The 23,990-nt window shown below is 33.0% G+C and overlaps 1 protein-coding gene across 2 annotated transcripts; it reads left to right on the plus strand.

Annotated features, from left to right (window-relative positions):
* The first annotated feature begins 2,122 nt into the window (after nt 1–2,122).
* On the plus strand, nt 2,123–10,866 carry LOC7493501 (peroxisome biogenesis protein 3-1). Of its 2 annotated transcripts, XM_002317850.4 has the most exons (7): nt 2,127–2,477; nt 2,709–2,870; nt 2,969–3,168; nt 3,290–3,420; nt 7,188–7,315; nt 7,882–8,109; nt 10,281–10,748. In XM_002317850.4, the coding sequence occupies exons 1-7, from the start codon at nt 2,464–2,466 to the stop codon at nt 10,540–10,542; spliced, it is 1,125 nt and encodes a 374-aa protein (XP_002317886.1). In that variant the 5' UTR covers nt 2,127–2,463; the 3' UTR covers nt 10,543–10,748. The 2 variants fall into 2 exon arrangements, with proteins under 2 accessions (XP_024437711.1, XP_002317886.1); XM_024581943.2 differs by lacking the exon at nt 7,882–8,109 and having other exon boundaries at nt 2,123–2,477; nt 10,281–10,866.
* The last annotated feature ends 13,124 nt before the right edge of the window (nt 10,867–23,990 follow it).

Genomic DNA, 23,990 nt, shown 5'->3' on the forward strand with positions numbered 1-23,990 from the left:
AATGGTTTGGTGCAGTTTGGCTGGAAATGGCTTTTTTTATTTTATTTTTCCCTTCTCTTTCTTCCTGGATTTGTGTGCAAGCCAGGCAGAAAAACAAACCAGCCCTTCAATTGATTTTTTTATTTATTTTGATTAAGTCTCTCTTCTCTTATTTGCAATTTTTTATTATTTACATTGGTTATTTCTAATTGGATTTTAATTTCATTTGAGTTTTATGTCGGATTTAGTCCTAATTATTTTAATTGCTTTTTTGTTTTGTTTTGCATGGTTTTTTTTCCTCTTAATTTCATCATTCGATGTCAAATTTAGATTTGATTTTTTTTTTCAAATTTCATCTTTATTTGGTTTTTTTTTGTCAGATTCTAAGCCTATTTTTTTGCTCCTTTTCTTTTGCAAGTTTTTTTATTAGTAGTTTTTTCAACGATTTCATCTTTCAAAATTAAATTGGATGACATTTAAGCTTTTTAATTGAACTCGGGTCCATTATCTAACAAGTTGCAGATTTTTTAGATTATATAAGGTTTAGAAGGTTCGCCTAAGATTGCTTTGTTTTTTACTCTTTTTTTAAAGCTCATGTTTTTGTTTTTTGAAGTTTGACTCTTTTTATTTTGATTTTTCTTCAGTTAGGTTAGCATTGAGTTATTTGATAATCCAGATAGGCTTGGGTGTAGATTTTCTATCTTTTTTTTCATTGTTTTTTTGGTTAATTTATTTGTTGTTGTTGTGTTTTGTTTTTTTTTTTTCATATCATTTAAATTGTCACTTTAAGTAATGACTTTGAACTTGAATTTTTTTTATTCATGTTGTTTTTTTATATATAAAAAATTATTATTCTACCCACGATGAATCTCAAGCAACATGTCTAATATTTACTATTCATGTTATTGCCTATCAATGCAAACCTATTATGATAATTAATTTTTAGTATATGTTGATAATGAGGTGCGGGTATTCTTAAAAAAGGTAGTTTTAAAATGAAACTACACTAATTGATATATTTTATAGATATATATTTTAATGATTTTGATATAAAAATATTTTTAAAAATATTAATATTAATGCTTTTATGATGTAGTCTATTTTTAAAAACACTTACAAACTCGCTGCAATCAAACATATTATAAAATAGGCTTATAGTAACGGATTTTATGATGACTCTTTATCTTTAAGGGTCTGTTTGAAAGTGTAATGGATATTACTTTTCAAAAGAAATTTTATTTAAAAATAAATAAAAATATTTTTCATCATATCAAAACGATTCAAAAATATAAAAATAAAATAATTTTAAATTATTATTTTTTAATTTAAAAAAAACATGATTAAACTATAATATCAAATAGAATCTAAATCATCTTTGGTCAGTTTAGATTTAGGCCCTTGATTTGTAATTTCTAGTTTGACCAATTGACCTTCTTGAACTTTTCTTTAAATGAATCCTTTTGTTATTTTTTTGGGATGGTTGTAAGATAACAGATTTGGACACTTGAAAATCACACGACTTCTTGAAAGAATAATAAAAAAAATCACATAAAAATAAGTGAAATTAAATATAAACATGATTTAAATTTTTTATCGAAAATTATAAGCATACTTATTTTCCAAAAAAAATCAAGAAAAAAAAACTAAATTATACTAAGATTTGATAATATTATCCAAAGTTTAAAATAAAAATTAATATGACATAGAAAAAAATTGGAACAACATCTATTAAAAACCATGTTTTTGAATAATAAGAAAATATTTTTTTATAAATATTATGAAAATTAATCATGTTTTTTATTTTTGAAATCAATGTTATTTTGGATTTATTTGATCATTTTTGTTTTTTAATCTGAAAATAACAAGGAGTCACATTACTTTCTTCCTATGTCATGTATGCGTGTTAAAAAATTTCTGTCCTAGATGGTATACATACAATAAAAATCAACAGAAGGACCTAATTCAAAAAATAAAACAGTTCAGGAATGATTAAACTCAATATTGAAAGTTAAGGGACTAATTGTAAATCTTTCAAAAGATCAAGGATGATAGAATTATTAGCCGTATAGGCGTATACAGCAGCTTTGACTCAATTTTCACCAAACAAAAAAAAACTCCTAGTTAAGGCATAGAAAGCCAAAAGAAAGGAACATTTGTGAGTGTTTGATCCTGGAAATAGCAAAAAAGAGTACAGAAACATAACTCAAAAGTATTACTTCCAATCCCGGTGCCTCAACAACCATCTTTATGGTGTTTGCTGTTGGTAGCTATTGTAATAAAAATTATTTATTGATACTCTTTTTTTCCCTTCTCTTTCCATCACTACGAACTCATGCTCTTAGATAAGAGCATAACCTTTTACTTTGCCTAAAGGCAGGTTATCATTAGCCTGCCGGCGACTTACGCTATAACTGATGGGTTTGAATGGTTTATGGACTTAGAGATGGGCTCTTGGTTGTTTGCATAGCAACATAGTATTCAAAAATGCTTTCTTTAAGGTTGGTTTTTGTGTTTAATCTTCTGGTTTTATGCTAACTTGCTCTTTTATTGCTTTAATTATCTTTTTCTTCAAATGGGTTCTCATATCTATCAATCTTTATGTGGGAGTTCTGGCTATGTTATTGTTTTTGTGCTTTTACTTGTATTATTCTGGTTGTGCGTCTTTTTCTTTATTTCGTCCATAATCTTTGCTAGAATAACTGTTTCGCTCTTTCGGAAATGTTTCTTAGGAATTTTTGGAGAAGGCATAGGAGTAAAATTCTTATTACAGCAGGTGTTTTAGGAAGTGGGTATTTTCTTTATAGACTATACAATGCTCACGAACAGAGGCTCGCTGATCTGGAAAGAGAACTTGCTCGCCAACGGGCAAATGATGAACTCATCAAGGCCCAGTTAAGAGAAATTGAATACGGTGTTCTCCCCCCCCACCCCCCTCTCTTATTAATGTTCTGTTGATCCTTATGCTTTACCTTATGACTTGTATTGATAGATTGCAAGCCCATTTCGAGAATGTGCAATTAATAGCTGATACAACAACATTGCCTCATGCAATGCAATATTTAAGAAGTAGGATAGCGGAAGAGTTGGACCTTTCACAGCTCACTGAAAGGCTACAGAAAGGGAAGGGTAAGCCATACACGCTTACCTCTTCAGAGAAACTTGAACTGTGGGACAGACTCAAAATCCTAAGTATGCTGCTACTTATTCTCTCTGCCTATTCACGGTGCATATGATATATATCTTTATTTTTTTACTGCATTTCTATAAGTTACATTTTAGTGTATGTTTTTCACGGGTGTGGTTCCTCCAGGTTTCACACAAATGGTGGTGTCGCTGTGGGCTGTGACAATACTTAGCTTATATATCAAAGTTCAAGTAAATATTCTAGGAAGACATTTGTATATTGATACTGCACGTGGCCTTGGAAGCTCACTTTTACTTGTAAGATCCATTCTGTCTCTGTTCCCATGTTTAATATTCATGCTCATACACAACCATCATTTGTCCGAACTATTAGTGTTTCTTCAAGCAACTTTTGTTAAATTTCATTTGCATCTCAGTCGTGCTATAATCTCAGATAGCTGTTCTCTGGTTAGTTAGTCCTATGCATTTGACTTTTGTGCTGAAAATCGCTGAGATTCCCTCTAATTGTTATTTGGTTACAGATTGCTATTAGTATGTCAGTTAAGCAAATATGTTCTGAGCTGATTAATCATAGGGGTTTCTTCAAAGAGCAATTTAGTCCGAGAATGAAGTTTACATTCTGTAACCAACCAAAATACTGTTCCGTTCCTTAATGTTTGTCTTTATTATTTTTGTTGTTAAGCTGCATTGACTTAGTTGGACTGTGAAAAGGTTTGTACTCTCAGACCATGAACTAATCCAAAAAGCAGAATTGGGGATCTGCAGATCCGTATTTAGATGCCAGTTGTCACCACAGTTGAATTACTGAATGCTTGTTGTGTTGAGTGTGGAGACAAAAACACCCACAAACCAGCTGGATAGGCACCTAAAGTAGGCTGAATAATGTGCTGAAAACAGGCTGGAATAATGGCTGGTTTGTCTGCCATTGTTGCAGGAGCAGTGGCTGAAAATGGGGATGTCCTCCCCCCCACCCACATTTTCATCTATAAATAGAGGCATGGGCAAGCAGAGAAATAAGTAGCAAAACATGTAGTAGAAGGAGATGCCTTAGTGGGTAGCAGCAGCTGCAGTTGTGCAGCAGAGAGATAGAGAGAATTGGGAGTTGAGATGAGGTGTTCCTTCTCCTCCAGATTGCAATTTTCTCTCTATATAATGAAATGAGTTGCTCCGTGGATGTAGACAGTTGCTGAACCATGTTAAAATGCTGTGTTTTGAGCCTGGGCATTAATCACAGATCCTAACACATTGTTTTACTCTTATGCTTCTTGATTATGTTCATGAAGGCATTTGGGTCAGTCTAGACTTTAGGCTTGTGTAGAATATTCTGGTTTCCTATAGAAAGAGCCGTATAGTACAGTATATTACGACACTTAGAGGCTGTTAGTTTTTGCGTTTAGCTTGAAAAAGCATCAAATTGATGCTTTTTTAGTGTTTTCGAATGGTTTTGATGTGCTGATGTAAAAAATAAAAACAAATCTGAAAAAAAAAATCATTCTGATATATTTTTAAGCGAAAAACACTTTTGAAAAGCACCTGTACCTCAATACCAAACACACACTTCTTCTGGATTAATGTTTTAAGACTGAAGTTGTTTAACTAAGTACATGATCCAGATTCTTGATGTTCTGTAGAATGGAGATCTGAAGTCATTCATTAAGAGCTCACTTCTGGAGAGTTTACAATAGCTGGCCTATGAGAACCGATTATCTACCGAGATAGTCCAGGCTTTTGTTAAATTGAATTGTTGATGAAGACAGGTTTTACTTGTGACATCCTCCACTATGGTTGGGGAGGCGGGAGGCGTTCAGAGGAGCACATCTATTAATTATCATCTGATACACATAGTAGTTAAATTTTTTCTTCTCGAGAAACTGGGATAAGAATAAATAATGTTTTAAAATTGTAATTCATGAATAGATTGCATTAATGTACTGAAGTGGGAGCTTAAGAAATGGTTGGTTTCTGGATGGTTGTTTTGATGGAGGTCTATATTTGTAATTTTGGAGCTGGGACAGCTGTTGAATAATGCCTTTTATCTCTGGTATAGGAATGATGTGATCACTATTTGAGACCCTCATTCAACTCCTATGCGTATTATATGGCTTTAGAGGTCAATGTTCTTTGTTTTTACTGAAGGTTTCAATCCTCGAGGCATCTTCCATATAAGAAATGTAAGTCTGGTGTTTAGTTTTCCCACCTGTGAGCCCCTTTGTCAATTCCCTTCACATACATTGTGAAACTGTGTGTCAGCAATTGTATCGGCAGGCAGGAGAATGTTTCTGCATGTGTGATGCTGGATAGCGCTGAAAAATGAGTTATGTGATGTCTTGCTTTGGAAGGCTGTTGGGATGTGATGATAAAATGAAGGTGTAACTCCTGGCTTTGGAGACTGTGAGGAGGGGTGAGAATTTATGCATAGAGGAATTTGTTCTTGGGGAGGAAGAGAGGTGAGAATTTGTTCGGCAGAACTCCAGCACTCAATTCATAGTCTTTTTTTGTAAAAAATAAAAATAAAAAAGCCCCCTCCCTTGTATCTATATATACTTAATTTCTCACATCGTAAAGAACATACCTGTTTGCATGCTATTCCTAAGCAACTCATAAGGTAGTAGCTACTAGCTACTTGTTACCTGTACAAGTGACTGTATATTTCTGGGTCTTTGCTGGGTTTCATGAGTTAAGTCTGCCTACAATATAATATATACTCTGATTATTTCTCAATATTTTGTCCAATGGCATGGGATCTGTCAGGAGACTTGCTATAAACATTGGGTGGTATTGGTCCTGAGCTTAATGGATAAATTGTTAATAATGCGTGTTGGGTCCTTTTGCTAGGCTCCAGTAGGGATGGGAGATTGTAAAATCCTGTGGCATTTCTACTTTGTTTGCCATGCATCAAAGCATTTGGATGGAAAAGAACTCAAGAACATTTGATGAATGAACTCTTTTGAGGAATTACTTTGGGATGGAATTGTTTCCTGACCTCTCTTTATGGACTTAAGCTTTTGGAGGTTTTTAGAGGAGTCTCCTCAATTGTGCATCAGGATTGATGTGCTATAGTGCTTTGACTTTGTCCTTATTTCTTCTTTTTTCCTTATACTTTGTAGAGAATATCTTGTTCTCCTTGTGTTTGCATTCCACCTCTTCCAATACAAATGAAGAAGAACAGGTATTCAATAGTTGACTTGGTATCTTAGAAGCAGATGTTTGTTTGAGGTCATTGGCTTGAAGGCATAAAATGAAAATATCTCTTGAGCTAAAGTTTTTACCAATAGTCCTAATTCCTCCTTCTTAGGCTGCTTGTGTAATGTGTAACAATGCATCTAGATGGAAAACATTATAGGTGATTAGAGAAGCAATGGGGAGAGGTCTTAGTGATTCTTGAAGTTATGCCATCTATGATAATAAAACACGTCTTGTGGTTCTGTTTCGTTCAAGGTTTAATGATTTTGCCTCTAATGGGTCCTCTGCTTGTCAGTAAGTGAGAATGCTGAATTTAGGATGGTTCAACTGACTTTTTCTGAGTGCTCCGATGTACATGCTGCTTAGGGTGTCATACATTATAGTTGTGGCATACCTTTTTTGTGGCATCTTTTTCTTCTTATCAGTACCGTCATCTTTATGCTACCTCAACCTGAGCAACGCCAAAATGGAGACACATTTTCAGTTATTCAGCCATCAATGGAAGTGCATTATAAATAAGTATTCATCAAAAAGATTTAAGAAGGGGGAGGGGGGTTCGGCGTGATGATATGGAGAGCCAACAATTTATATAGACCTGCTAAACTTATTGCTCTGCAATTTTGATGTAAACATTTGTTTTTGGTCGTTGTCCCTTCATATCTTTGGATTTTTATGATATTTTATATTCCTGTTCAAATTAACCTTTATCACCCAGTTAGGTATTTGATGGGTATTGTGGTTGGTTATTACTTTGAAAACACTATAATACACTCTTGGTAGACCATATGTTCATGCCTTTTGTATTTTTAATTCTGCTTCTGGATGTTCTAAAGTGTCTTGTCATTTTTCTTAAGTTCATCAACTTCATTCATTTCACGCAGGAGAATGTTGATCTCATTGACAGGGATGACCAGCAAAATTTTTTGGCGGGTGCTGATTTTCTTGCTAATAATGGCCTGCTGGCATTGATTTCAAATATCCAGGCTGTGGTAACAGAAGTTATTGAGGGGTAAGTGTTTCCATGTTGTTTGAAAAATGGCATGCATGTTCCATCAAGTAATATTCTACTTAAATCAAGAAGGTGCATTGTATAGATTAAAATAATGGAGCAACATCATATGCAGAAAATTCTGAGTGGATAGTGATGTGTGTTTGCTTCTGATGATTTCGTCTTCACTTTTCAAAATAAACATGAAAAAGTCAGAAATTAACTGAAAATCTTTCAACTAAATTTGAAACTTGGAACTCCATGATTTTCTCAGTCAATCCGGAATGAATCTGGACTATGTTGACTTTGTTCACACTTCATTGACTGCATGAAAAAGTTCACATCATCAGAGACTCCTTTAGGCACATGAGAACAACTCCCAAGCAAATGGGTAGGGGCTCATTAAATCAAGAATCACTCATTAAATGAAATTGTTACAGCAACATCTGGCATAGTGAACAAAAAGCTAATGTCTTGAAAGGGCATTTTAATGAAAAATGCAAACATGAAGCATCTTTTAGACGGAATGTTTAATGTTTTGACCATTGGACGGTTGCTTAAATTGCTTATAACCGTAATCCGTGCAGAAAGAAGTTGATTGATTTGTTCAACACCACATCTTTTCACGAAACTGTCATGCAAATACTTGACAAGTTTATGAGCGTGGGAAGTCTACATCAATGGATAGATTACTTAATGCCTGAAGATAGTGGGCACTACAAACTAGGCACAAGCTCCAGCATTGACGACACGGTCCTTCCTAATAGCACAAATTTTGATCAGCTTATGGTGGAGGCACGAACAGTGCTATCAAGGTATCTTTCTGTTCTAGAGAGCAAAAAAAAGGGGCTTATTAGGTGTCAGGCAAAAAATATAGTTATTTTTACTCATGTAATTTACACATGGGTGGAAAATTAGTTACATGATTACATTGCTTGGAAGTGCAAACGTCAAGGACTTTTTTGTATTGGTTGACTCAAACTGCTTAGGAATTCCCTTACGAGCAGAGGTTGTAATCTTCAATTCTCTCAATTGAGATGGATTGAACACCCCAACCCCTCCTTAGCCAATAAGCATCCCTGGGCAAGAAATCAGAGTATGTAGCTGGCCAAACAGAGAACCAAGCTGAGTTCCCTGAATAATATCCAATCGAGCTTCTCAAGAATAGTACTCCTACTATGCTGACTATTATGCCAAGTGAATCACAACCCTGAATAAGAAACTTTAACCAGCTCTGCATCCTGCACATAACAACCAAAAGTACCCGTGTATCCATGCCAAGAAAGATCACCCCTCTATTTGTCCATAGAGCTCATAATCACATTAAAGTCACCCAAGATGAGCCAAGGTCTAGACTGAAATGCAAGAGCATGTTGTCTCAACTAGTCCTAAAGATCTTGATGGCTAGTAGGAGTATTGAGATCATAGACACAAGTGACCACAAAGTTGCACCTATCAACCAAGCTAAGGACCTCACATGTGAACTTCTCTAGGGCCCCATCCTATAAGAATACTACACTTGATAGCATCCAAGACATTTGACATAAATTGCATAGAAGAGGGATTATTCCCATCTGATCAGAGGCAACTTTAGTCTCCAACAAACGAATAAAACTCAATTTGTGCTTGTTAATCCAAGCCTTTACTACTATATGTTTTGATGGGCCATTAAGACCCTAAATGTTTCAACTTCCTAACTCTTTTCCATAACTGAGTAAACATCATCCTCACCTTTGAACAGGAAAATCATGAAGCCTTGTTGGGTTGTCATGACACTGTCAAGGCCAAAGTCTTTCCGAACTCGGAAAGCAATAGTGTTTACTGCATGGTAAGACATCACATAACCCAAAAAAATCCAACCAAACAACGGTTCCATCGCGATGTGCTCTCATCAACATGGTCTGAAATTTTCAAAATTGTGCTAGTATCTTGCTTCAGGAATGAAGCAATCTTAGCTCGGGTTGTAGAATTTGACACTTTCACCTTATCAGCCCAAGAGCCTCTTGGCTGGTCAGAGGTGCTAGGGGGAGTTGATGGTGGTGGTGGTTTTTTGTTTCGTGATGGAGTTTTGGGTGGTGGTGGGGTGGGTTTTTTGTGTGGGGTAAGGTGGGTTTCAGTTTAGGGTTGGTTTGGGGAGGTCGTGGGGTGGTGTGTGGGGGATTTTTAGTCTTGTTGGTGTTGAATCGAACAACATATCTGAAAATTAGCAAAATCCGACGGTGGTCAGAGGAGTTATGGCTTCGACAACACTGCTCTCTCTCTCTCAAAAATTTTTGGATTTTAGAGAACTTCTCTTGCCTTTCAAGGTCATATCCTCTTGGTAGTCCAAACCTGCAACCTTTATGGGATTCAGTTCCTTTCCATCCCTATATCAGTTCTCTAAATCATTATGCCTGGAAAGGTCATTCTTCAAGGGGATTCACGATTGATTCAGCTTGAGAGACTCTCCAGGATACCAGACCCGAAGACACTATGCACCATTTACCCTGGTTCTCGGGCCATGTCCCAGGGCATTCCTTCATCCTTTGGCTTGCTTCTTTAGGTCGGCTTCATTCTATGGATGTCCTTTCTCATTATCCCATAGTTTATGTGTCATGACATGGGAAAGAATTGAAATAATCCCCTGAGCTCTCAGATCCTTTCCTTTTTGCTGCAAATACTTCCGAAGTCCCCCCCCCCCCCCCGTGTCATTTCCCTATTTTCCTTCCCACTTTTTTGTTGGTGGCTTCCTGCTTGCATGGACCTGTGCTTGCTGCTCTGGGATTTCAGTATCTGGAGATTCTTTCCCTCTTTACAGTTGTCTTTTTACATTACAACATTAAAGAGCTTGTTGTTATCAACCTTGAAATAATCCTTCATTACAAGCCTTCGATGTTTTTGTGCTTGGCTTGCCTGGTAGCAGTTGAAAACTGAGATATTGAAAATTAATAAAACTAACTCTATTTGGGCTCCTTTAAAATAGAATTTGTTGTTTTTCCCCTTGCAGTGCTGAATTTGGTAAAATCATGGGAATATCTTTGAAAGTGGCAGTGGATGCACTGGTGGAGGATATGGAAGCTCAGTGTCAGTCCACTGGGGCCAGTCTAACATCGGGGATGCCACTGGCAAAACTTCTATCACGAGTTATGCAGATGGTACCATCGTTACTCCGTGAAGCAAGCCAAAACCAGTTTATCAAAATCATCCGGACTGTACCAGAAGTTGAACTGTTCTTCACTCTCCTCTATGCAAACAACCTTGTAGACTAGTGAGCATGATTGTATCCTAATCCATGCCCCTTTTTTTTGAGTTTTGGCATTCATACAAGGGGTGCCGGCGCTAAAATTTGCATGGTACCAGGCTTGGGGTCTGCAAATGTGAACTGCTTGAAAGGATTCAAAAGAGAGTCAAAAGATATTTCATTGAAATTGTAATTCTTTATTAACTCTTAATATCTTCATTGAGTGCTCTACCATTGTCATGTGTCATTTGCTTTGGGACGGATGCTGTCTTTTTATGCTGTTAAAACTGGAAAAATGACAGAAGTAGAAAGTCTCAAACTATGCATGAAGCACAAGAGTGTTTTGTCCCTATCTGGCATGTCTTTGAAGAGATTTCATTTCAGTTGTGCGACTATCTTGTTCTCTCTCCTGGTGGGCCTGCTATTTTTTTTTGGTAAAGATGCTTGAAGGGAACCTGCTCTTACCATTTCTGATGAGGCGCTTCCTTTTTCAAAGTGGCTGCCATCCGAGTAATTTTTTTTAGATTAATATGGGTATTCAGATCAGTTTGCATATACTTTAACTAATTTTACGAGCTTTAAAATTAATAATTATATAAGCTTTCAGTTGTAATTTGTAATTAATAAAGAGTAAATTTAAAATTTAATCAGCTAAACTATCATTTAGGGTTTGTTTTATCGAATAATTTTCTAAACCAATGTGAAGCGTCGAGTGAATGATGGAAGTTTAAAACCTATTTGTCAGTTTAGGGATGACTAATGGACTAGCTGAAATCTTGGCCAAAACAGTGATTCTGGTCTTCAATGAATAGGAGTATCCATTGAACATGCTCTACCTGTCAAAGCGGTTGAATTGTACAATCATTTTCTAAATTTGTACGTCCTGAATTAGTCATTTTAATTCATGCTTGCTAAATTATTTTAATGGTCGTCTTGGCAATATGACATAAAACACCCCACAGTCAAGGACTTGAAGTCAGTAAAACAAAACAAAAAAGAGACCAAATTCGCGTTAGGAGAAAAAAGGCCTTCCATTCCGCTCTCATTGGTTTGTGATGTGTTTGGAGAATGCTCGTCGGACCTAAAATAAGTTTTAGTTAAATGAGCCAATCTTAGATCATTTACTAGCTCCTTTGTTTTTGTATCATGGGTAAAATTATTATTTTTAATTAAAAAAATATAAAGATAAAACCTAATGCAAATTACACAATATTTTTAAAATATTAAGATTGTGATATATCAAATAATATGTTTTTTCTTAAAAAAATATTAAGACAGTAATATATTGAATTGACCAGAGCCAACCTTTATTAACTAGCAAAACATATAATTCAAGTCATGAGATCTTGACAACTCTATAGAATATAAATATAAAAAAATAGAAAGCTCAATTCTAATAAACCAAATACTGAATGATGAAAAAAAAAATCAATTTAAAAAAAGAGCCCAAAAAAAAGCAACTTGAATAATCATAGGTAAATAGATAGGCTAAACCCGTGACCGAGCCATGAAAATAGAATTACTCCATAGAAAAAAAAAATACAAAGGTCAGTTCCTAATCAACCCATTGTCGAAGTAAGAAAATGACGAGAGAAAATCAATTTTAAAAAAACACAAAAAAACTAGTCTACTCAGGCTAATCCACTAAATTGGCAATTTCGATCATAATACCAGGATAACTCTATAGAAAAAACTATTCTTTAAATAAAATTAAGCGATAAAATTTGTCTTGTCATATTCTAAAAAATAAAATAAAATTAGTGTATGATTTTTTTTAAAAAATAAGTTCTTCTATTTTATTTAAATAAAGTTATAAATAAATTAAAGGAAGCCCTTTTAAAAGGAGTCTGAAAGCCTGGATCTAATGGATCATCTCCTAGGTCCAAAAGCAAGGGCAAACCCATGCACCAACACAATTTTTTTTTCTTACTTGGTTGAGTGGATGACGCGACACCAATTTTTTTTTTAGGTGACGTAGATGACCTTTCATCTACATCTCCAGTTGTTAGCGACCTATGGATCACCAAGTAAATAAGTAGGGGTTTTTCACTCCTAAAAATATATTTTTTAACCCTTTTGTTTACCTAAAAAAAATCTATAAAACAACCTAGAGACCTACATAAACCCTTTTATGCCTCAAACAACCAAAAAATCGATCCAAAAATAAATAATCATGTCACAAGTCTCTCTCTTGAAAGGGATGTCATATGAGAAGAGAATTAAGGCATACGAGATTTAAAAGGGTGACCATTAGAATTATTGTTGTTGTTAGATGAAACACAACATTTTACTTAGTTTCTTTTCTTTTAAATGAGTTTTATAGTTAATTCCATGTTTTGGCTTAAATTTATAGAAGAGTTGTTTAAATTTATTTGTAACTAATTTGGTAGAGAGAATGATTATCCAAATAAAGAACAATTTCTGATAATCTCTCATATTTCCTTCATCTCTCATTCTTTCTTTTTCTATGTGTTAGTTGTATACACTCTGTTTTCATTTCTGGCATTGGCATCGAGTCATTCCTTTTCATAAAAATACTTGGAAGTAATCCAAGTAGGCACCATTCTTATTAAGCTTGTTCTAAGTGGTATTAGAGCAAAAATTATGTGGACTTGAGAAATGACCCCTGTCACCCGGTCCCAAGATTTTAAAAGGCTCAAAGATTCCCTTGAAATTATCAGTAAGGAACAAGCACAAAAACATGAGCAAGCTATGAAGTAGTTGAATTCATAGAGGCAAAAACTGGAAAATACAAGATCTAGTCATAAAGCTAGGTTTGGGGAATTAAAAGATCTTATTAATGGGTTTTACCAACAAACTTTCACTTTACAAACTTTACAGCAATTAACAGGTGAAACTAGTGCTACTAAAGATAAACAAGTTTTTCATGAAGGTGATTCTGTTGTTAAAATCGGTCTGACTTGTAAATAAAGGCATAACCACTACAAGGAATATAAACCTACATATGATTTTCCTAACTTTGACGGTGAGGATGCGTATAAGTGGTTTTGTAAGTGTTATCAATATTTTGAAGTGGAAGTTAAGGATTTTGAGAATATTAGGTTGGCTTCTTATTATATTGATTGTGTGGCCCTTTATTGGCACAAAAATTTCATGAGAAGCCTAAGAAATTTGGAAGTAACTTGGAATGGATATATGGAGGCATTACGTGCTAGGTTTGGGGGTTAGAAGGACCCATTAAAGAAGCTTTTTGGATATTAGATACATGGAGAATTTATAGACATACATTCAGGATTTTAACATATTATGAAATAGAGCAAAGATTACAAAGAAACAAGTATTGGTGTTCTTTATAGGAGGTCTTGAGGTTGAAATCAAGAATTTAGTCAAGATGTTTGAGCTTAAAGCATTAAAATAAGCTAACAACCTAGCTTGTTTACAAGAAAACACCCTTTTCTATAGATGCACCTATCAAAATCCCTTTGAATACTCATTCCAAATCACAACATAAACTACCTAAATCAAACTTAATCCCCATCAAACTCCCTATAAAAGCTCACCCTTATTAATCACTAACAGACTAAAACCTTATTAAAATGGCCTATTACCCACTCTAACCTAAAATTATACTAACAAACATGGTTGTCAAAAACGTGTTTTGACTTGTAAAATCATACGATTTTACGAGTCAAAACATATAAAACGTGTAAAATTGGGGTTAAAACTCAAAAACCAGTAAAATCAATCAAACTTGGTCAAACTCGCATAAAATCGGGCCAACTAGTAAAAAACATTAAATGCGTACCAATATCACTATTTCACATGAAATTTAAAAGAGTTGTTGCCTGTGCTGACTCAGCACTCCCCTTTCCCACGAGCTCCCACTTCCCAGTCCCTACTGGCCACTCCGCCACCCGACACTCCACCCTTCCCCTTTCCCCTTTCCCCAAATCGCCAGTAGATTAAGAAATCGGTTGATTTGGTTCCATTCTCCACTCTCCAGCAGCGCCTTTGATTAGAATCTAATTGTCTCCACTCTCCACTCTCCACTTTCTCAGCTGGTTTTGCTTGCTATCGAGATCCAGAGCGTTCTTTACGAGATGAAGGTAAGAATTTATTCCCAAGCTTTTTTTTTTCTGTCTCGTCTGGTATATGAATAATGGTGGTGATTCTGGTGAAAGTTTTAGTTTTGGGTTCCTGCAGCATGTTAATAATCTAGATGCTGTGATTAGTGGAAAATGAAACTTATCTTTAGGATCTTTTTATATGAGAGAATTGAATGTGGTGATTTGCTGATGATTTCATTTTACATGGGGGAATTTTGTTACCAACAACATGATTTATTACCAGCATGTTAATAATCCAGCAAGTTATGTCGGATCTCTAATTCTCTGGCTCAAAACATTTAACTGGATATGTAGTGGCAATCTCTGTTCCCATCTTTGAATGGCTAATCATGATGTTAAAGCTGTTCACGAAGCTTATACAACATTAGAAGATTCAAAACAGTTAAATACAAGGAAGTTATATGTTTCTCACGACTGCCTCCATTTTTGTTAGACAAGTATTGTTGCCACTGGTTGCCCTTTCGTATTACCAGCTCAAGAAATTTTACTGTAATTTTAAACAAATTATTCACACAGACTGAGACACTTACACAAGATTTCTTTCCAGTTGCAACAACATGATTTGCTGATGGGGCTGAAGGAATATTATTGTAGCTCATTCATGTCGGAATATTATTGAGTGAAAGTTTTTTACTCTTTGGTTTTCATTGGTTGAAGTTGGAGTGGAACTTAAAATGCCGTTATTGAATTATTGAAATATAGCTGAAGACGGCTTGTGATTGGTTAGTTATGATCATATTGGTGATGTTAGAATTGGAATTTGATTGATTGAATGAGTTTGATTAATTGAGTTGTTGAATTAAAATGAGTTAATTAATTTTAGTCAATAACTTATGGCGTGGTAGAAATGGCTGATTACTGTTTCATCCCGATAATTTACAAGTCTGAACAAAATAATGAAAATATAAAATGGGTTGTGAAGTGTTAAGGGCAAATGCCTTTTTTTCTTGCCTTTTTTCTTTTGACAATAAGAGTAAGTTTAGGAGTCTTATGATTATTAATTATTCTCTGTGGATGTGTTGACAAACCTTTGATGTTTGTTTTAGGTTTGTTAACTTTTAGTTAATGAAATTTTATGGACATGTATGAATTTTTATTTGAATTGTGTATTTTAAGATGTTTGGACATTTGTATTGTTTATTTCACTTTTATTTTAATTGTGTTATACTATTATTTACTACTTGATTGGATCTTGCGATTTAGTTAAAATATTTTACTTGCGATTTTAGTTAAAATATTTTACTTGTGATTTTACAATTCGAGTTTATATTGTATGTTCTGTGTCGTGTCAAAAAAGTATTTTTGACAACCTTGTTAACAAAGTCCTTGTTAAATCTACCAAATTTTTAAAGAATAGGGAGTTTGAGGAAAGAAGAATAAAAAGCTTATGGTTTTATGTGATTAGAAGTGGAGTTTGAGGAAAGAAGAATAAAAAGCTTATGTTTTTATGTGATTAGAAGTTTGTACTTGGGCAGCAAAGTAAAAATAAAAGTCTTTATTCACTTTGTATAATATATGATGAGGAAGACACTAAAGAAGGTAAAGCTAAGGTGGATGAGTTTAATTCTAAAGCAGTCATTCCACACATCTTCATTTATGCTCTGGAGAGCATTGTGGGTTTCACACTTTGAGAGTGATTTGTAAGATTGATAATCACTTAATCTTCATTATGGTGCATTCAGAGAGCACACATAATTTCCTCAACTTTAAAACAACTAATATGTTATAATGTAATCTTGTAGCCATAAGCCTCTGATAGTAGAGGCAACTAATGGGGGAACAATGAGTTGCAGAACTATATGTAAAAATTTTAAATTGAGAACACAAAAAGTGAATTTTGAAGTTGATGTGTTCATTGTAGGTTTAAATAATTATGATATGGTGTTGGAAACACAGTGGTTGGCCATTTTAAATGACTTTATATCTAACTACAGGGAGTTATAGATATCCTTCAAGTGGCAAGGTAAAAAGATGTTGTTTAAGAGCAATAATCATACTTAGCTACAAACCATCAAGTTTGAGAAACTTAATAGTTTATTGGAAAGCCTTTTACAATTAGCAGAAATTAAATATGTAGTTTGAGAGTTATTAAAGATATTGACACTACAATATATTTTATATCTGCTACCTTGGTGCCTAATATGGAAAGAAATTATGCTTTATACAATTTGTTGAAGTGTTATCAGGAGGTGTTTAACGACCCCAAGGGGTTACCACCCCCTGGATCTCATGATCATACCATAGCTCTTAAGAAGGGAGCTCAACCTGTTAATTTGAGGCCTTATAGATACTTTGGTTTACAAATGGATATATAGAGAAAATGCTTCTAAAATAGTAGAGTCAAGGATAATTTAGCCAAGCAATAGTCATTTTGCTTCTCTTGTGGTATTAGTTAAGAAGAAGTACAATTCATAAAGGCTTTGTATAGATTATAAGGCTCTTAACAAACTTATTATCAAGTATAAATTTTCTATACCATTGGTGGATGAGTTACTAGAAGAATTAATGGGTGCATTTATGTTTTCCAAGATAAACTTGAGATCTAGATGCCACCAAATCAAAATTACCTCATAAGATATGTTTAAAACTACTTTTAAGACTCATAATAGTCGCTATAAGTTTCTAGTCATGCCTTTTAGGTTAACTAATGCTCATGCCACTTTTCAAACCTTAATGAATGATGTTTTTAGAATTCATTTTAGAAAGTTAGTGTTCTTTGATGACATTCTCATTTATAGTCAATTAATGGCACAACACCTAGAACATCCGAAGATAGTGTTTGAATTACTAAGGGTTCATAAACTAGTAGTAAAAAAAAGCAAGTATGTTCTTAGAAATAATCAAGTGTAGTACTTGGGTCATATTATCTCTAAGAAGGGGACATCTACTAATCCATAAAAGATCAAAGTTATGGTGGAATGGCCTTTACCTAAACCAGTTAAATAGCTACATGGATTTGTAGGTCTCACTAACTATTATAGAAGGTTTGTAAAGGGTTATGGATCCATAAGTAAACCATTGACATAATTGTTAAAGAATGATGTTTTTGAATGGACTAAGAAAGCAACGTAAGCTTTTAAACTTCTAAAGAAAGCCATGACTCGACCTCTTGTTTTGGCACTACCTGACTTAAACAAGCAATTTATAATAAAGATTGATGCCAAACGAGTTGGCATAGAAGCAATGCTAATACAAGAGGGGTACCTTATAACTTATATTAGTAAATCTATAAGACTAAAGCAACAAGCCCTGTGTACATATAAAAGGGAGATCTTGGCTATACTATATGCAATGGTAAAGTGGAGACATTACTTGTAGGGAAAATATTTTAAGATTTGAATGGATCATGTTAGCATTAAGTATCTTCTAGAACAAAAAATATCATATCCTTTTTAGCACTTATGGTTAGCCAAGCTACTAGGGTTTGACTATGAAATTGAGTACAAAAAAAAATAGCAACTAATGCTCTCTCCATGAACTCTAATTATGAAGTATTTACTATAGTGGTGTCTATAATTTCTACCAATATCATGGAGAAGATAAAAAAAGTCATAGGAACAAGATAGTGTTATATAAGGCATTATGATGGATCTACAGAAGGACATTAGTTCTCACCCTCATTACAAATGGGTGAATAACCACTTGAATAAGAAAGGAAAGATAGTAGTCGATAATTATTATAATCTCTAACACACGTTAATTTATATGCATCATGATTCAACTATAAGGGGGATAGTTTAGAGCTATTATGATTGCTAAAATGGTGAAAACCCTATTCTATTGAAAAAGATTACAAAGGCAAGTGAGGCAGTAAGTGAAAGGATGCCCTATCTACCAAAAACAATAAGACATAGAGTGTGCTCTCTATTGAGTTACTACAACCTTTACCCATTCCTTAAGTACCATTTACTAATATCAATATGGATTTTATGGAAGGACTTCTTAAGGAAAAGAGGTTATCTTTGAAGTGATGGATAAATTCAGTAAATGTGAACATTTTATGGCCATTGGTCATCCTTATTTTGCAACTACAATAGCCATTACTTTCATGGATAATGTCTACAAACTTCATAGTTTATCTGCCTTTATAGTTAGAGATAGAGACATTGTGTTCCTAAGCCAATTTGGAGAAACATTTTTGCCTATCAAGAAGCGAAACTCTACTATTCCATTGTTTATCACCCCCAAATCATTGGGAAAACTAAAGCAGCTAACAAGTTCCTAGAGAATTACTTGAGGTGTATAAATAGAAACACATAAAGTTAATGGGCAAGGTGGCTCTCTCTAGCATAATAGTGGTATAATATTAATTGCCACACTTTTATAAGGTGTACTCCTTATGAAGTTATATATGGTCAGGCTCTTCCACTTCATATTCCTTAATTTTATAAGGATTTTAATATTAAAGCAGTTGATAAGTTATTAACTAAGAGAGAGAACATGCTCAAATTAATCAAGAAAAATATGAATTCAACTCAACAAAAAAATGACTTAGTTGGCAAACAAGAAAAGAAGTGAAAGGACATTCAATGTTGGTGATTGGGTATACCTAAAATTGCATCCATACATGCAGAAAATTATGGTTTAAAGGGTCTCACAAATTATCAGCTAAGTATTTTATCACATACAAGATCATAGAGTAGATTGGGGTAGTGGCTTACAAACTAGATTTATCTTCATTTGTCTTAATCCACCCTTTTTTTCATGTTTCACGATTAAAGTGACATGTAAGGAATAAAAGGGTGTATGGTGAGTTACATGTTATGCCTTGTGAATCAATGCCTTAACCTTAAACATTGTTGGACAAAACAATGGTAAAGCATCATAATTAGACTGCCACTCGAATCCTTGTTCTCTTGAAGGGCCTACCACCATCTGAGGCAACCTAAGAGTTTATAAAGGATTTTTCTCTAAGCTTTCATGAATTCTCCCTTAAGGACAAGGGTGCTATTAGGGGAGGGAAATTGTTACAAGCCTCTCTCTCAAAAGGGATGACAAGTGAGAAGGGAATTAGGGTAGAAGAGAAAATGATCAAAGCTGATAGAAATTTTCAATTCAATATTAGATGTAAGAGGAGGAAAAAGATGATTGAATTAAAGTTTGTCAACGATTGAGAAACTCAATCTAAACAATATTTGTTTCTTATAATTTTTTCTTTTTTTTTTATCATTCACCATAAATTCTATAAATATTTGCTTTGTAATAATATGATTATGAGATAAATATTATTAATAAAGCTATGATATAGCCTCTACATGACATTCTTGAGCTTTTTTAATTATATTATTAAAGTATTTATCGATTCTTATTGAGTGTGCATCATTTTATCTAATGCCTTGTGATTGTTCATTATTCAACTAAATTATTGTGCATGTTGATATTAAGAGATTATGCATGTTGTTTGCTTCTTCTAATGTATTCCATAAATTGATCGAAAGACAAAAATCTCTATATGAACTGTCTTGAAATATTATAGAACTTAATGTATTTATATGCATCTAAACTCGCATAGAAATATCGTAGGTTATTGTATGGGGGCTCAATTCTACTCAAGAGAAATTATGTCCATTAATGAATTTTTTTACTATTATGCTTTTGTTTGATTTTAATTTGCTTATCTATTAACCTTCTTGCACAAATTCAATTGTTTCTTATTGTCAAATAATTTAGAGTTAGAATAATTTCAATAGCTAATAAGTAAATAATCTTTGAGGAACGATCTTCTTATATTATCTTACTTAAAGTGATTTATATACTTAATATCTAAATCTTTGCATTCAATTACATTGTCATTAAGAATTGTATCATTTGTCCTTAAAGCTTTATTGTTGTCATTTGGCATAAACAAATTATCTATAATCAACCTCTCATGATTTTAATATCACCATCTTGATTAGTTGTATTATTGATTAAGGTCTACAAACTTAAAAATAGACACAAAAAAAATTTCTCTATGAAAAGTTTGAACCTAAACTCTAGAATTACTAAATAAAATAGAGAAACCTAAGCTCTAGAATGACTGAAAGAAAATAGAGCTTAAGGACTAGAAACGTAGAAGGGAAAGGAAGGCAAAAGAACTATTGTTTGGTGTACAGAACATCTCTCATTCAACTCTTTTTTATACTGATTTTTAAAACCAAAACTGATGCAATATTAATTGTGGTTATTATTGTTGTTTTATCTTAATTACCTGTCATAAAAAAATAAAAGTTGATAGTTTTTTTTTTTTTTTTGCTTTTTAAAACCAAATATTTTTATCTTGGAAAATAATTTTTTCAAGTATAAGAAGGTTATTATTTAGACAATTTATTTATAGGCTGGCAAAAATTATTTATTTAGTGTAAAAAATATTTTTAAGCAAATCCAAGGCCAGACCTCAAACCTAGTCCTAAACTAGTGTCATGTCATGCGAGTTGAACTGATTTGTACCAAGTCAAGTGAGCGCTTGTATATGGCTTAAGCCCAATGTTTATTAGCCTAAGGCCTCATACCTCTAAATATTGGTGTCCTAAGAGCCTATTTTAACTCTTCAACTTTATACTACATATAAGTTACAGGAATATCTTGTAATATCTAAATATAAGATTATAGATTCTTGAGTTTACAAAAACATGCAAACCTAAGATTTTTTAAGATCGTTTTCTTATTTACTCATAATTTTTAAAAAAACATATTAATACTTCATGTTAAAACACTTTTGTTAGAGAATAATTTTAACCAAATTCTTAACCTGAAAAGCGAATGGAACTTTTAACATGGCCTTAAATGTGCCATTGAAACATGTTTTAAAACAATCCTAACAATCCTTTTAACGAATGAAAGTTGTTTGACTAGTATACGAAGACTTAAAGAATCATAGAGAGATAATGAATTGGTATATAACTACATCATAATAGGTAGCTTTTAACTTTAAACATTTCTTAATGAAGAATATCAGATTTACTCAACTAACTAGTGAATGTGATCTCTTGAATCATTCAATATTTTATTTAAACCAAGATAATAGTACTCACATAGCTATCTTAATAAAGGTTTCCTTTAGTTCTCATAGTGATGTTCATTTTAGCCCCAAGAAACTCTCAGTTTCATAAATGCTTAAAAAAATTCAACCTTTTAAAATTCTCAAATATTCAACCACATTTCTCACTCAATTCATAAGTGATCTTTATTAGAAGTATTTTGCTACAATACACTTGTTAAAACAAAATATGAAAATCATTAAGAGCATAACTTACCTTTATTATGTTATAGTTAACACCTTTTTTTTCATCACAAAAATATGAAGGAAATTATAATTTTGAGTGCTACTAGGAGTGCCATGTAACTTAGTTTTTCTTTTAAACCTTGATCTTAGGATCTCTAGTAAAATATAATGTGAACCCCATAGATATAAAGATTAAAAAATCCACAATCAAATCAATACTTCTCAATAAAGTTAAATCCAGGCTTGTAAGTGAGTTTGATACAACAATAATCTGTATTAAGACACCAAGACTACAAAAACCCAACCTTCACCTATCACCTATAAAGAGACATGAACTAGAAGTACATAAGATTCCACGAAGCTCGATTAATTCTTTGATAAGTTAGAGTAGTTCCATAAGAAATGAAGAGTAAGAGCAAACTCTCACATATAATATTATTTTTTAGTAATCAATCCATCTTTTATTAATTTATTTTTACAAGCTAAAAAAAATTATTTATAATAGGTAAAACAAATCTTAAACAAAGCTAGGAAAATAATAAAATAATTTTAAATAAAATTGAAAAAAAATCTTAAATCAACTAGAAAACTAATACAATTCATGCATAGTAGATTTTGGACCTTATATAAAGGCTTTCTTGATGTATAATTGCCCTTAAATTTTAAATCAATATAGGACAAGATCTTTGGAAACTTCTGGTAAAATTCTAGTCCAATTCAGTGGTTAGATAAAAAAATTATAATTGTTAGAGCAAAATTATATATTAGGAAAAATAAGCCTCTAACTACTGAAATTAATTAGCCCACCATTGCAAAATAATTAGGCATATGTTATAGATGGATTAGGCCTCTCTTGCATATAGATTAGATTGACTAAGGTCTGATTATCACTTGTTGAAGTTGTAGGTTTCTTGAAATTTACCTTAGCCCAAATACTCTAAATAAGACCATTGATTGTATCTTTGAGCTTCTTGGCCCTTGATCTTGTAATTGGTCTAATTGAAACTTCTAATGAATCATTTGGTGTAGTCTTAACCATATCATCCCTTCTCTCTTCAAAATAATTCATCCAATAATCATCATCTACATCAACTAAAGGGAGATTAGAATCATTGAAAATAGCATTAACAACATACTCACCTAGTATATCCACTTTATAAGCATTGTCATTAATTCTTTCAAGAATTTGGAATGATCCATCTCATCTCGACATCAACTTTGATCTTCTTTGATGAGAAATCATTTTTTTTACATATGCATCCAAACTCAATCATCTAGTTTAAAAATAACCATTTTTTGCCCTTTATTAGCTTTAAATACATATTTCTCATTGTTTTTTTTTTTTTTGCATTTTTCGCCTCACTTTTTCATGGAGAGCCTTTACTACATGTATTTTTCTATTGCTATCAAGACTAACTCTTTCATCAATAGGTAAAGGAAATAAATCCAAATGAGTCAAAGAATTAAAGTCATATATAATTTTAAAACGAGAATAATCAATAGTAGAATACACACTCCTATTATAAGAAAAATCTATAAATGGAAAAAAAAAATCTTTCTAGTTTTTCAAATTCTTTTGAATGATGATTCTTAATAATGTAGTTAAAGTCCTATTAACTAATTTAGTTTGACTATCTGTTTGTGGATGAAAAGTAGTAGAAAATAACAATTTTGTTCCTAACTTAACTCACAAAACCTTCAAAAAGTAACTAAAAAACTTAACATCACGATCAGAAACAATGCTTCTAAGAACACAATGAAGCCGAACTATCTCCCTAAATAATAAATCAACTATATTAGTTACATCATCAACTTTATAATAAGATATAAAATATATCATCTTAGTAAACTTATCTGCAACTATAAAAAAAGAATCTCTATCCTTTTTTGACATGGCAAACCTAAAACAAAATTCATAGATATATCAACTCAAGATTCATTAGGTATTGGTAAATGAGTTTACAAACCATGAGAAAAACTTTTATACTTGTCTATATATTATGCACCTATCATAAGTTCTTTGCACATCTCTTTTCATTTTAGACCAATAAAAATGCTCATGCAAAACATCAAAGTCTTAACAACCCTAAAATATCACGTTAAATTGCCCTAATGAGCTTCACGAACAAACAATTCATGCATAGAACAATTAGTCACACACATAAACTTTTTTCTTTAAACAAA

Source organism: Populus trichocarpa, chromosome 12 (genome assembly GCF_000002775.5).
Source record: "Populus trichocarpa isolate Nisqually-1 chromosome 12, P.trichocarpa_v4.1, whole genome shotgun sequence".
NCBI lineage: Eukaryota > Viridiplantae > Streptophyta > Magnoliopsida > Malpighiales > Salicaceae > Populus > Populus trichocarpa.

Coding starts and splice junctions, on each gene's coding strand:
- LOC7493501 (XM_002317850.4), top strand. Junction 3,421..7,187: donor TTGGAAGCTCACTTTTACTT/GTAAGATCCATT, acceptor CATTTCACGCAG/GAGAATGTTGATCTCATTGA. Junction 8,110..10,280: donor GCACGAACAGTGCTATCAAG/GTATCTTTCTGT, acceptor TTCCCCTTGCAG/TGCTGAATTTGGTAAAATCA.